This window comes from Mastomys coucha, unplaced genomic scaffold, assembly GCF_008632895.1.
Source record: "Mastomys coucha isolate ucsf_1 unplaced genomic scaffold, UCSF_Mcou_1 pScaffold5, whole genome shotgun sequence".
Lineage (NCBI taxonomy): Eukaryota > Metazoa > Chordata > Mammalia > Rodentia > Muridae > Mastomys > Mastomys coucha.
This window is the reverse complement of record NW_022196911.1, coordinates 26,460,157-26,473,778: the sequence shown is the minus strand read 5'-3', so window position 1 is coordinate 26,473,778 and position 13,622 is coordinate 26,460,157. Positions and strand designations below refer to the sequence as shown.

Sequence of the window (13,622 nt, the reverse complement as noted above, 5' to 3'; positions counted from 1 at the left end):
CAAATGTGCCAGCTCCACGCAGCTGGTTTGGTAGGGGTGACACTGCCTCTTCACTCCTTACTCTGGACATCAAACTGGGTGTCATTTAATGCCATGTCCTAGATACACGGATTTGGGGGACAAGAGTCAGGGTTCAAATCCCAGTTCTGGCCTTTTCCAGTTCTGTTACCTTAGCTGACCTGGACAACCCTGGGGCAATTGTGAACTAGACAGGTCAAGTCTGTGCAGTGCTTCTCTCACTGTCTGCAGTTTATGCGGGTGTGTCTGCACTGCATGCCACCCCATTTCCCAGTCATTGTTAGAAACCAGTTTACAAAAGAGGGCAGTAGCTTAGAAGAGACCAGGAAGGTGGTACTGCACAGGAAATGGAAAGTAACTACCACTTTACTCTCTCTTCTAACTCCGAGCATTTTGTTTTATGGTATGTTAGGGAAGCTTTAGTAAGAGGCAAGCCCTCCCCACGCCAAAAAAAAAAAGTGCATTTTCAGTTTTCCCCCAAAGACTCAAGGAATTGCATTTTACATAATTGTATTTTTTTTAATAAGCCAATTACTGTTTTTTGGAATAACCAAAATTCCTTTCACTTTTTTTGAAACCGTTTGTCCTATGTAGGGGTTGTGGCCATGCATGAGAAACAGCAGGTGGTGCCAGATGACAGGTGGTGTGGGAGCCGTCCCCGGTGGGAGGCGCGAGCAGGCAAGCAGCCTGGCAGCTGCCAGATCTTCTCTGAGCGCTGGCGCCTCGTTCTCAGAAGCTCCGGATCCAGGCACGCGAGGGCTGCTTTTTCAGCACCACGCTCTGGCTGAGGCGGGAGGACTCCTGTTTGTCCTCCTCCTCTACATATTGGCTTGACTCTGCTCTGACCCCCACCAGTGCCGCACAGTAAGTAGGCAATTGTTTTTGTTGTAACCACTCCCCAGCACCCTCCCAGCCCTTACCACCTTGTCATCCCCACAACAACTCCGTTTGTCTAATTACGTCCCACCAGCCGGATTGACAGCAGAAATTCAGTTGTGCAGGGCTTTTGAGGGTGCAGTAAAAGCAATCCTTGACTTCAAAGGGAACTGGAGGGAAATAAATGCGATTTGTTTATTTAGTTGGCAATCTTGCAGTATGGGGGCTGCTAACTTTCCATGAAAAAAGGAAAGAAAAAAAAAAAAAAAGCCCTGGCTATTGAGGAAATGGAGGTATTTCACGGCTGAATAAGGAGATCAGGTTCAAGCCAGCCTCTTTCTGATGTAGAAATCTGGATTTCCTGTACATTCTACATATTATGTTAAAGAGAGAGAGAGAGAAAGAGAGAGAGAGAGAGAGAGAGAGAGAGAGAGAGAGAGAGAGAGAGGGATGTATCTTGAAAGATATTGAATGTATTTAATTATGTTTTAGAAATTGGTAAAGAAAAGGCAAAATAGCGATGTGGGTGGTGAGGTGAAATGTATCTTACTGCAGGGGGCCCAGAATAATGGAGTTTCCTTTTGTGCTAAGAACAGGCTTGCCAGTGGAGCTCTAGGGCTATGTTAGCCACGGTTTCTTGGTATTTTTTTTTAGGTTCCTATTTTTTTTTTTAAATGAATGTCTGAGGTTTTTGGTTTTTCGTTTTTGTTTTTGTTTTGTTTGTTTTTTTATCTTCCTAATTTGAGGGTTGGTGAACTCGGTGGGCAGTTAGCACATTCTGATGATTAATGAAGTTTTCCCCGGACAATGGGAATCATGTCAGGAAATCTAGTGGGGGATTGATGGCTATCACCAGGTTGTACGCCGCTGGAGTTGAGCGGTCTCAGACTGTCCACAGCCCCTCGCATTCCCTTTGTAACGGAATCCCACTGCTTGCCTTAGGTCTGGAAAAAAAGCAGAAGCATGGTGAAGCTGAACAGCAACCCGGGAGAGAAGGGGGCCAAGCCGCCTTCCGTGGAGGACGGTTTCCAGACTGTCCCTCTCATCACGCCCTTGGAGGTTAATCATTTACAGCTGTCTGCTCCCGAGAAGGTAATGGGTGATCTTCCTTCCCTTGTTCCCCAGGCTATCCAGGAACCCAAGCAGCAAAAGATTTTTTTACCCCCCTCAAACCATTTCATTCTTCCAGTCGCCAAACGGTCTCCCTTCCTTGGAAAATATTGTATCCAGAGATGAGATATGTCTTGTGATATTGCAGATATATGGTATTTGCTCATGATCTACATATACAGGCAAGCAAATTAATGTTCTCTTGTTAAGATTTTACCGTGGCAGATGAATACACATAAGCTTCTACACAATGATGAAGCGCGGCGGGGGGGGGGGAGCAATTTTCTTGAGATGTTTTGAAAATCGATTGGTACAGATAGGAAGGCAGAGACTTGGACTGGATCCAGCAGCTCTCAGTTTGCACCTGCCGAGCTCTCGTCCCTTTGCCAGGAGTTGGTTATAAAAAGATAAAGTTAAAAAAAAAAAAAAAACCCTTCTTTAGAGGAACCCATTGCATTGTGGTAAATGCTGGGCCCACGCATCGCAATGAGTGGGGAGGGGCTGGTATAGGGGAGGGGAGGCAGGATAGATGAGCTGCAGAGGAAAAGATCCAAATTGGAGTTTTGAAGGTAAGTAAAAGCTGTCCCAGCTTGGAGTGGAAGAAAAAGGCTACTTAAGGCAAAAGTGAAAGAGAATGCGCCCAGTGGGGGAAGCTCCTGTGGACACCATGGCGGCAGGAGAATGTCTGGGGAGACAGGGCTGGGAAGCAGCCTCTGGCTGATGCCACATCTCCTGATATGAAGAATGGAGGGGGCAGAAGGGTGTCATCCCATAGACGCAGGTAGAAGAGAGTGTCTAAGGTTTGCCTGAGGACCTGGAGGCTTTAGGCAGTGAGCTATTGCATGTCGGTCTGGAGAGGTTTGCAGGAAAAGATCCTGCTCCCAAGCTGACTGAACAATGGATCATCCCATCCGCTCGATTTTTTTCATTGGCATCTCCAGGAGGGCATTGTGTGTCTTAACCACTTGGTTCCATCCAATCAATGAAGAGGAACTAAGTCGAGATAAGGAGCTGGCTGATTGGCTGGGGCTGAGTCATTTGTTTTGAAAGCAGAGAGGTTTTTGATAGAAGAATGTGTCAGGGTGGGTGGTAGAAATAGAGTTGTTGAGCTATCCTCAGAACTAAGAAAGCCTTTAGAAATGAGCTTTGAGCAAGCAATTGCTGCTAAGGAAACGTGAAGAGATGGTATTGAGAACTTGCCTCAAGCACATCACACACACTCCGGGCTTCTGTTTGTCTGTTTTGAACTTCATATTGGAAACACCAGGCAATTAGAAACTCCTGTTATTGAGGTCACACCCACCCCCAGAGCTATTCTGTCAGAATCTCTGGGATGAGATCCAGTCACCAACACGGATGCAGCCTCCCCAATGACCCCCAAGTGTGGCCACAGTGAGTAACTCTGTTTCAGACCCCTAGCACACCTGCCAGTCTGGAATTGGAACTGGCATTGTGAGCCAATGTTTGGGTGAAAGACGAAGTGAAAGGGTTTGGACCTGAGTCCAGGTGTCAGTGCAGTTTGTGAAGGAGAAAACATTGTCTTGTGATTCTGTGAGTTAGTAGCTGTATGCGCATGTCTGAGAGGCATGTAATGAAGAGACAAAGAGGCCACCCCCTCAAAACCTTCCACATCATCACAAGCTATGTAGAGAGTAGTGTGTCCTCTCTCCCTTTACTCTCCTAATTCCTTCTGAGCAGACAGGCCAGATGTACCAGGAAGCCAGCCCATGCCAGCACAGTCAGCTGTCTCAGTGTACGACTAAAGATGCAGTGAGGCCCTGCAGGGTCGCGCTGCACACTCCCTGTGGTTCTCCTAGGTGGGTGTTGGTTTCCCCTTCTGTGGAGCAAAGAAGCTCATATATCAGTCAGGTTGTCAGAACAAAATCCGATGTGAGCTCAGATGTGAAGTGGCCCAAAGCCTAAAGTAAAAGAGGAGTGAGTAGTCAATATATTCCAGTGCTTTTTAAAATGCCAAGTACTGTTCCAGGTGCGTGCAAGCACATACGCACACACACACTACATATTGCACACACAGTGAACACACATACTCGTGCACACACACATACCATATGTGCACACACACATCTCACATGCACTCATGTGTGTGCACATGCACACACAGAAACAGAACCTGGTAAAGGAGTAGTTATTTTGACCAAGTGTTTAAAGAAATTGAAACATAGACTGGTACTATAACTTCTCAAAACAAAGCTGGTGAAGCACTCTGGTTGAAGAAGCTGGGCAGTGTTATTCCAGAACCTTCCACTTCAGGAACAAGGAGTAAACTGGTCTGCGACTCCACAGGTTTGATCTCTGTTTCTAACTCAGTCAGGACCCCACGATATGGATCAATTCTCTCTTAGGTCCCAGTCTCTGAGTAGGGGATTGTCTTAGTAGTTTTCTGGGCTGATACACTTAGATTTTATTACTATTTGTTTAAACTTTTCAGGGCAGGTTAGACCTAGTGCATGGTGCATGCTAGGCAAGTGCTCTGCCACTGAGTTGTCTCTCCAATGCAGATTTTATGGTCTTTACAAGAACAAAGACAATGATCCCCCTGGCAGCAGAACAAATGTGTTAAAGGTGAATTCTGGTCCAGAGATCAGTTTCCCCTAAATGATCGATACCAGCTCAGACTGGGAAGAAATGGGTTTTAGCTGAGTTCAAATCCTTGTTTCTGCTTTTACTGGAGTCTCCTTGGCTAAGAGCTCTGAAAAGGTCATCTCTCTCTCTCTCTCTCTCTCTCTCTCTCTCTCTCTCTCTCTCTCTCTCTCTCTCTCTCTCTCTCTCTCTCTCTCTCTCTCTCTCTCTCTCTCTCTCTCTCTCTCTCTCTCTCTCTCTCTTTGTGTGTGTGTGTATGTATGTGTCTCCCTCTCTCCTTTCTTTCTTCCTTCCTTTCTTCCTTCCTTCCTTTCTTTCATCCTTCCTTCCTTCCTTTCTTTCTTTCTTTCTTTCTTTCTTTCTTTCTTTCTTTCTTTCTTTCTTTCCTTTTGTTTTTCTCTTGCTTTTCTCTTGATACATAGTCTCTCTGTATACCCCAGGCTGTCCTAGAACTCATGTAGACCACGCTGGCTGATAGATCACAGGGGTCTACCAGTTACTGCTTCCCAAGTCCTGGGATTAAAGTTGTATGCTACCATGCCAGGCTCCCTGACAAATTCCTTAACCTACCCTAGAGTTGGCCTTCTTGTGTGTAAAGTGAGGATAGCACTAGAATTTACTGGGGGGCCATGAGAGAGGAGGTGACGTGAGCCTTTTGATTAAGTCCTAATGGGGTTGGGGTTTGAAGCTAAGATAGTATCAGGAAAATCACTTGTGCCCTATGTGAAACCATGGTTGTCCCTTTGGAAACTCCAAGGTGTGAAGTGTGCTTGCTAAGTAACATGGAAAACCATCTTTGGATCTATTCACCGAACACTTTAGTATTATGGCATATAAGCATTAGAAATCCTTTTGGAGGGGCGGCTAACAAGGTGGCTCGGTGCTTAAGAGTGGTTTCTGGTCTCTCAGAGGACTCAAGCTTGGGTCCCAACACCCACATTAGGAAGCTCGAAACCACCTGTGACTTCAACCAATCTGACACCCTTTTATGGCCTCTGTGGGCACGGGCACACACACACACACACACACACACACACACATATACACACACACACAAACACACACATACACAAACACACATACACACACATACATACACACACAAACACACATACACACATACATACACACACATACATACACACAAACACACACATACATACACACAAACACATACATACATACACACACACAAACACACATACACACACACATACATACATACACACACAAACACACACACACACACAAGACTTTGACCATCATGGAAAGGATGAATATCATAGTCTGTTTTGTTTCCTTTTTCTACATATTTTTAAATCATTCCTTGAGAATTTCATGTATATATAAAATATATTTTGATCATATATACCCCTTCCAAGTCCCCCTAGACCCCTTCCAAGATGACTTCCTCACAACTTCAGCCCTCTTATTCTTCTTTTTAAAAATAACCCACAGAGTCCAGTTAATGTTGTCTAAATGCACATAAGTGTAGGAACCACCCACTGTGGACACATGGAACCTACTAGTGGCCACACCCACAAATAAATTCCTTGCCCAGCAACCATCAACAGTCAGTCCTACTCACCTGTGGGCATGAGCCTTTCCTTCCTCTGTGCTGGGACCTTGCTTAGTCTGTTTCTTGTTGTCAGTCAGAAACCTGGGGCTGGATACTTTGTAAAGAGTGGTGGCTCTCTCAGTTTTAGAGACTGGCAATCCAGAAAGCACAGTCCCGGCCATGACTAGGTCCAGAACATGGCAGGGACATCATGCTGAGAGCATGAGAAAGACAGACCACTCGTCATGACACAGAGAGCAAGAGACTTACTTGGCTTCTCTGAAACATTAAGTGGACATCCAGAAGAACCATTCCTTCTGAGGGCACTACCCCATCCCTACCTCATTATCTTCCACTCTGCCTCTTAAAGGTTCCAAATCAGGTTCCAGCTCAACATAGCTATCCTGAGGACCCAGTTCCAACACGTGGTCCTTTGGGAGACACTCTGGTTATCTGCCCAACCACAGTATTGAGACTCAGAGTCCATTCTAGGTGGGACCATGGGTGGTTCCCTAAGATAACACTGTCTCCAATGTTCTCTCTCTGAGCAGTGTGGCCGAGGTTGGTGGCTGCCTCAGGAGACAGTGGTCTGCATGCTACCTAAAACTCTACGCTGTTCTTTCTTTTCTTTACTTTTGTTTTTATTAGATATTTTCTTTATTTACATGTCATACAATATCTCCTTTCCCAGTTTCCCCTCCAAAAAAACCAAAAAACAAAAACCAAAAAACAACAAGAACAAACCCCTGTTCTTTCCCTCCTTCCCCCTCCTCCTGCTCGCCACCCCACCTGCTTCCTGGCCCTGGCATTCCCCTACACTGGGGCATAGAATCTTCACAGGGCCAAGGGCCTCTTCTCCCATTGATGACCGATGTGGACATCCTCTACTATACATATGCTGCTGGAGCCATTGGTCCCACTATGTGTACTCTTTGGTTGGTGGTTTAGTCCCTGGGAGTTCTGAGGGTACTAGTTAGTTCATATTGTTGTTCGTCCTAAAGGGCTGCAAACCCTTCAGCTCCTTGGGTCCTTTCTCTAGCTTCTTCATTGGGGACCCTGTTATCAGTCCAATGGATGGCTGTGAGCCTCTACTTCTGTATTAGTCCGGTTCTGTCAGAGCCTCTCAGGAGACAGCTATATCAGACTGGATTGTCCTTCCTTCAGTCTCTGCTCCATAGTTAGTCTCTGTAACTCCTTCCATGGGTATTTTGTTCCCCCTTTAAAGAAGGAATGAAGCGTCCACATTTTGGTCTTCCTTCTTCTTGAGTTTCTTGTGGTTTGTGGATTGCGCTACACCGTTCTTAACATGTTGTCTCAGAGCGGTGACCTGTCTCTTCCCCATGTGAGGCCAACCCCAATCCCTTACCTTGGCCCTCCAGATCTTTTGTTATACACTCTCCATTTCTTGTATTCTCACTTTGTCCTCCCAAAACCAGTATGTCACACCTCCATGAACAGTGACTCCTTACAGAACATGTAGGACATGTTCTGACTATGTGGACATTTGGCAATGTCTGAAGATATCTTTGTTAATCATAGTTGGAAGGGTGATTCTATTGTTATCTAGTGTCAGAGACCAGGGATGCTGATCTGTGCACTGTAGTGCACATGATTTCTCCCATCTGCTCTCCAAAAGAATCATTCTGTCCCAAGTGCCAACAGAACCTACACGGAAACCAAGGCTCAGGTCTATGGAGTAGCCTATCTAAACATCAGCATAGTCTTAGAAGCATAGTCTACCTGACACCAAACTTTTTCCTATAATTTTCCATGCTCTCCAGGATATTGGCTCTACTCCTTCCTCAACACGTCCATCTTAGCTGTGCTGGCTTGACAGGACAGTATTCATCTTCTTAAGCTATGCTCCAGCAGGAGATCCCTTGAACACCTTCCCTGACAACCATCAAGTACAGAGGTGGTTGTAACAATCGCACTGGAAGCTACCCACTCATCTTTCTGCCCACCCAGAAAATCCTGTGCTCAATTAAGTAAACCTACACAGCCATGGAAAGACATGGAGCAGGTGGGTGGGAGATGGCAGAAGATGGGGAGACTTAGGAGGTGAGGCTGAGGAGATAATCATCAGCAGTAGGGCTGTGTAAGAAGGGGAGGTTTAATTCAGGAAGACAATGGGCTCTGGAGTCCCATTCTATAAAGTTTATGCTGGAGGGTGTGGCCCACCCTACGGACAGCGGACAGGCTCAGTCCGTGATGGTTCTTAAGAAATTTTCTCTTCACCTCCATCTGCTCTTCTAGGGAACATTGGAACAGTTAACCCCTACAGTGGTGGCCAGGTCCTCTGCAGGTACAGTAAGAGAAAGAGCAGAGGCAGGAGCCTGACTAGAAGCCATGGTTGTGGCATGAAGCCATGGTGCTCTTGAGACTAGCCCCATGGAGATAGTAACTAGGTGCATTCTCATCAAGACCTGATGCCTAGGTGGCTTGAGGAGAATTCATTCTGTCTCTTTCCATTTGCCGACTTAGTCTGAGGTCGCTGGCTCTTCGTGAACAGCCTTAGTCCTACCACACTGTAGGAAGAAGGAAGTTTTTAATAGGATTCCCTCTTCCATGTTTAAAAATGGATGTGTGGGGAAATAGACTCAAAACCAAGCAGGCAAGTGTCTTCCGGTACATGAGTAGGATCTCTTAAAAAGTTGGTGTGGCGTTTGAATGAGAATGGCTCCCATAGGCTCATATATTTGAATACTTGGCCCCTAGTTGGTGGGACTGTTTGGGAAGGATTAGGAGGTGTGACCTTGTTGGAGGGTGTGTGTCACAGGGCTTTGCAGTTTCAAAAGCCCATGCCATTCACTCTCTGCCTCCTGCTTGTAGATCAAGAAAAAAGCTCTTAGTTACAGCTCATACCTGCTGCCACGCTCCACAACATGGTAATTATAGACTCGCCCTCTGAAACTGTATGCCCCAATAAATTCTCTCTTCTATATGTTGCCTTGGTCATGGTGTCTATTCATAGTGATAGAAAAATAACTAAGACAGTTGGGACATCCAATTCTACCCCTGGGGTCTTCTCACCACACAGAAACAAGTGCTCTGAAAAATGCTGTGAGGTTTTTTTTTACCCATGATTCCCACTTTGCAAATGCAGAAGTGGGTTCAGAGAATAGACCTACTGTCTCAATACTCACCCAAAGAAAATGGCAGCTGAACTCTACATGTAGATATCCTGGAGATGCCAGCAAGTGCATGTCCAGGCTGTAGGAAGCAGGCCACAGAGAGATAGCCCCACCTCAGCTAAGCCCCAAGTCAATCGCAGTCAGAACCACAATCACAATCACAATCAAAGCTTGCTCAGCCAGCTCCAGGCTCTAGCCATGTTCTTTTACTTTCCACTAATTGTTAAATTTTTGTGAGTCTTGGAGGAGCCTCAGCCACATTTAAGAGGAGAGGAATGGAGAGATTCTGAGATCAACTATTGGCATCTGACCTGAAATTTATGGTACAGCACATGTACTTTATAATCCTAGAGACCTGGGTTCAAATCTTTGCCAAGCTACTTATCTGCTGTGGAGCTTCATGTACATGGCTCAGCCTCTCTGGAATTCATGTTGTTGGAGCTGTGACATGGGTATAACATTCACCTAATAGATTACTTACTGTCTGAGAAAAAAAATGTGAAATTGTCTAATGGGCCTCACTCACTCAGGCATGACCCAGATGGGGCTCATTGATCCAGTTTCCCTCCTTTATCTGGTTTTTGTTTTGTTTTGTTTTGGTTTTGGTTTTTCTTTTTCTGTTTTTGTTTTTTTGAGACAGGGTTTCTCTGTGTAGCCCTGGCTGTCCTGGAACTCACTCTGCAGACCAGGCTGGCCTCGAACTCAGAAATCCGCCTGCCCCTGCCTCCCAAGTGCTGGGATTAAAGGCATGCGCCACCACCACCTGGCTCCCTCCTTTATCTGGACACTCAGAATATGTCACCTAATGTGGTGTTGTGGAAGAAGACTGTAAAAGACAAACATGTGGGAGTTATGGGCTTCAAGAGTGAGGCTAGGAGAAAAGGGACTCACACAGGACAGACCTGAAAGGATCTTGGGCAGAGGAGGTGAATTGCCCATCCAGAGGCAGCCTTCCTAGCTTCCTTTCCTCTTTGAGACACAGGGCATGAGCAATGTCAGCCTCTCTCCAAGAAGCAGCCCCACCCACTCCACAGGATAGCCCCTCCCACCCATTCCTCTACAGAGAGGCTCCCCAGAGGCTTCTGAGCTCCCCACACTGGGTGAGGCTCAGGCAGGCACTTCCCAAAAATAGGTACAAAGTGATCAATAAACATAGTAAAGATTCTTGGTAATTTAAAAACATAACTTAATTTTTGGAAGAACATAATACATGCTTTTGTGAATGTCAGATGTAGTATTTTTCTTCCATACATTTTAAGTTACCAGATGGTTGGAGATGACTCTCACTGTGACACTTTCTTATGTACATGTCTCTATAGTTTGTTTTTATTCATTCCCTACTGTCCTCTCATGTCTTCTCCCTCCTCTGCTAACTCCTTTTTTCCCTCTGTACTCCCTTATTTCCTGCTTTTTTAAAAAAATTTTATTTTCTGTGAGTGCATGCTTTGTCTGCATGTATTTCTGTGCCTGGTGCCCATGGTGACCAGAAGAAAGTGGTGGAAAGTGTTGGATCCCTGGAACTGGAGTTACAGACAGTAGTGAGCTATCATGTGGGTGCTGGGAATCAAACTGATGTCCTGTTGGAGAGCAGCCAATGTTCTGAACCACTGAGCCACCTCTCTAGCTCTTCTCTCTTCTGCTCTTAGGTCATATGTATTACCTAACTTCACTGCCATTTCTCTGTTAGATCCCTTCCTCCTGCTCTTAATACATTCTTGTTGGCTGCCTAACATAATGCAGAGTCCTTCTGCAGTTACTTGACATTGTTTATAACATTAAACTGCATATATCACCTGACTTTTGTGCTTCTTATTGTTAGGAATATATCCTATAAGCATTTTTTTTTTCAGTTATACAACACTCTCTAGATATTACCAAAAAAAAAAAAAAACCTGGGACTGATTTGGACTGTTGAGGAGAAAGGGCTGGTTAAGTGAACACTGATGTAAACTGGAAAACTAAGAGTAACTAGTGTGAGGATAAGGCAGAGAGGCTCAGGGGAAAGGGGCGACTGTAGCTCGATCCATGAGAGCATAGTCTAAAATGGTGGTGTGCAGTCTCACATACAAAAACAACGTACGTAAGTTCTAGTCTCTCTTATTTATGTTTTATGTATTATTGGTATTTGGAAACTGAAAATATGGTGGGGGTGCAAAAATATGATTTTAAATTATGTGTATGGGTATGTACACAGGAGTGTCATATTCTCCAAGGCTGGAAGGAGACTTTGGATCCCCTGGAGCTGGAATTACACATACCACCTGATGTGGGTGCTGGGAACCAAACTCTGTCCTCTGTAAGAGCAGTAGGTGCTCTTAAATGGTCTCTCCGGTCCCAAAAGTGTGATGTTTCGATACGTGCATACATTATATAATACATTCTACACAATAGATACTTTAGCAATAAGAGATTAAAGTCTTTTTCAGTCTTGGAGGACAGACAGTATGTGTGCGCTTTGGTTGCTAAGAGAGTGATGTTGATGGGGGGCCATTTGAAGACCTTCGTCTGTAATTTTCAGTTTTGTAACCATGAACACACATCAAACTTTTGTTTTAAAAAGTCGCTCCCGTCTCACCAAAGGTGAAGCAGCGTGGGAGGGCTGATGGACTTGCTCTCTTCCACTTGGGTGAGCCCCTGTGGAGAGCTGTTGAGCTGAGAGATGAGGCACTGTACTGAAGTGATGCTGGCCACAAGGACTGACATTTTGTCTCTAAGAAAGCAACGCCCTGGCAAAGAAAGGAGCCCTGGAAAGAGCCCAGAGCAGAGTGGCAGCTTCATATTAGCGTTCTGGTGTGGACTCATCCTGCTGTGTGATGTGAGCCAAATGTCTCCCTTCTTTCTACGCCAATCTCCCACTGTGAAATTGATGGCTCTGTATATACTGCCACCAGATCTCTGGGCACAGCTTTCAGGATCACAGGGGAAAATTTAATCCCGGAGGAAGTGTGAGGTGAGGAGCAGAGAAGGCAAAAGGGGAAGATCTGCGTGGGGACTCCGCCCCCATCTGGCCACGTGGCCTGTTTGGCTTCCCTTCCTTTGTCTCCAGTGTCCTGGGGACCAGAATGTGTGAGGTGGCACCAGTCTGGATTCAGCACAGCCTCCTGGCGACCAGTGAGGGTTGTGGTCTAAATCTTCTCCAGGCCAGATGTTCACCCATAGCAGAGTCACCCACGAGAAGGCTGAGGTTCAAGACTTTGGCACAGGACCAAGCACCTAGAGTAGTGCTACCTTAAAAGAGCGGTGACTGACAGGAAGAACTCGATGCCGCTGTTTGCTCATTGGCTAAACCAGTTCCACTCACAGATTTGGACTAAAATTCCTTAACTGGAAAATAGGAAAGCTAGCAATGATTTTGCGGGGGTCCGGGTGGGGGGACATCAAGGACTGAAAAGAAAGGTAAAAATTAAAGCAGCAGCCGGGACGGTGGTGGTGCACACTTTTAATCTCAGCACTTGAGAGGCAGAGGAGGCGGATCTCTGAGTTCAAGGCCAGCCAGAACTACACAGAGAAACCTGCCTTGAAAAACAAAGAAACACACAAAAGAAGGAAGGAAGGAAGGAAGGAAGGAAGGAAGGAAGGAAGGAAGGAAGGAAGGAAGGAAGGAAGGAAGGAAGGAAGGAGAAAATTAAAGCAGCCCTCTTCGGTGGAGTCCCTACCCGATGTGCCCGCAGCCTCTCACCCTGCTGCAGGGATGAGCCTTGGCTACAGGGAAGGTTTATTTTTGGCTTATGCAAGCCCAACTCATAAAAATACAGCCTTGCTCCTTGTCAGCACTTCTGCGCTTTCGTTTATTGTTCTTGCCAATCCTGGGGACTCGCCATGTGCGAACCTCTTCATTATTGATAATCCAGGGAGGTGGTATTTTAAATTTTTATGATCTGCACTCTGAGCCATCTGAACCACCATGTAGGATCTGGCCTTGCCAGTGAAGTGGGGGTGGAGGGGACAGAAGCAGGAGAGGGGATAGGGCATCCTTTGGAAATTAATAATTTATCCCATTTCCTAATGTCCTAAGTTCCTAATATATTAAATTATATTCCTCACATTAGCAGCTTGAAAGGACATTGGAGGACCAGTGTGTAAATAGCAGAAAAAAACCCCAAAACCAAACAAAAACAGCGTGATTTTGCCCACACCCACAATATTTGAAAACCTGGAGCCTCATTTATTAAATGTCTGCAGAGCCTACTTTTAACAATGGAAAGGCTAGGAGAGACTTTTATTTTCATTCCTCTCCACCCCCACCTTCAAGCCAAGGCTTTCAGGGCTTTCTGTCTTGCTCTGTTTTCTTAAAGGGAAGAGGGTGAGGTTATCCATAATAGTGC

At 45.7% G+C, this 13,622-nt stretch overlaps 1 protein-coding gene across 1 annotated transcript in view; it reads left to right on the top strand.

Annotated features, from left to right (window-relative positions):
* The first annotated feature begins 704 nt into the window (after window positions 1–704).
* Window positions 705–13,622, top strand: part of Nsg2 (neuronal vesicle trafficking associated 2) — a 65,918-nt gene continuing 53,000 nt past the window's right edge. The window contains exons 1-2 of the mRNA XM_031351185.1: window positions 705–882; window positions 1,837–1,986. Coding sequence (XP_031207045.1) covers window positions 1,858–1,986 — 129 coding nt within the window. The 5' untranslated portion in view covers window positions 705–882; window positions 1,837–1,857. The remainder of the gene's footprint in view (window positions 883–1,836; window positions 1,987–13,622) is intronic.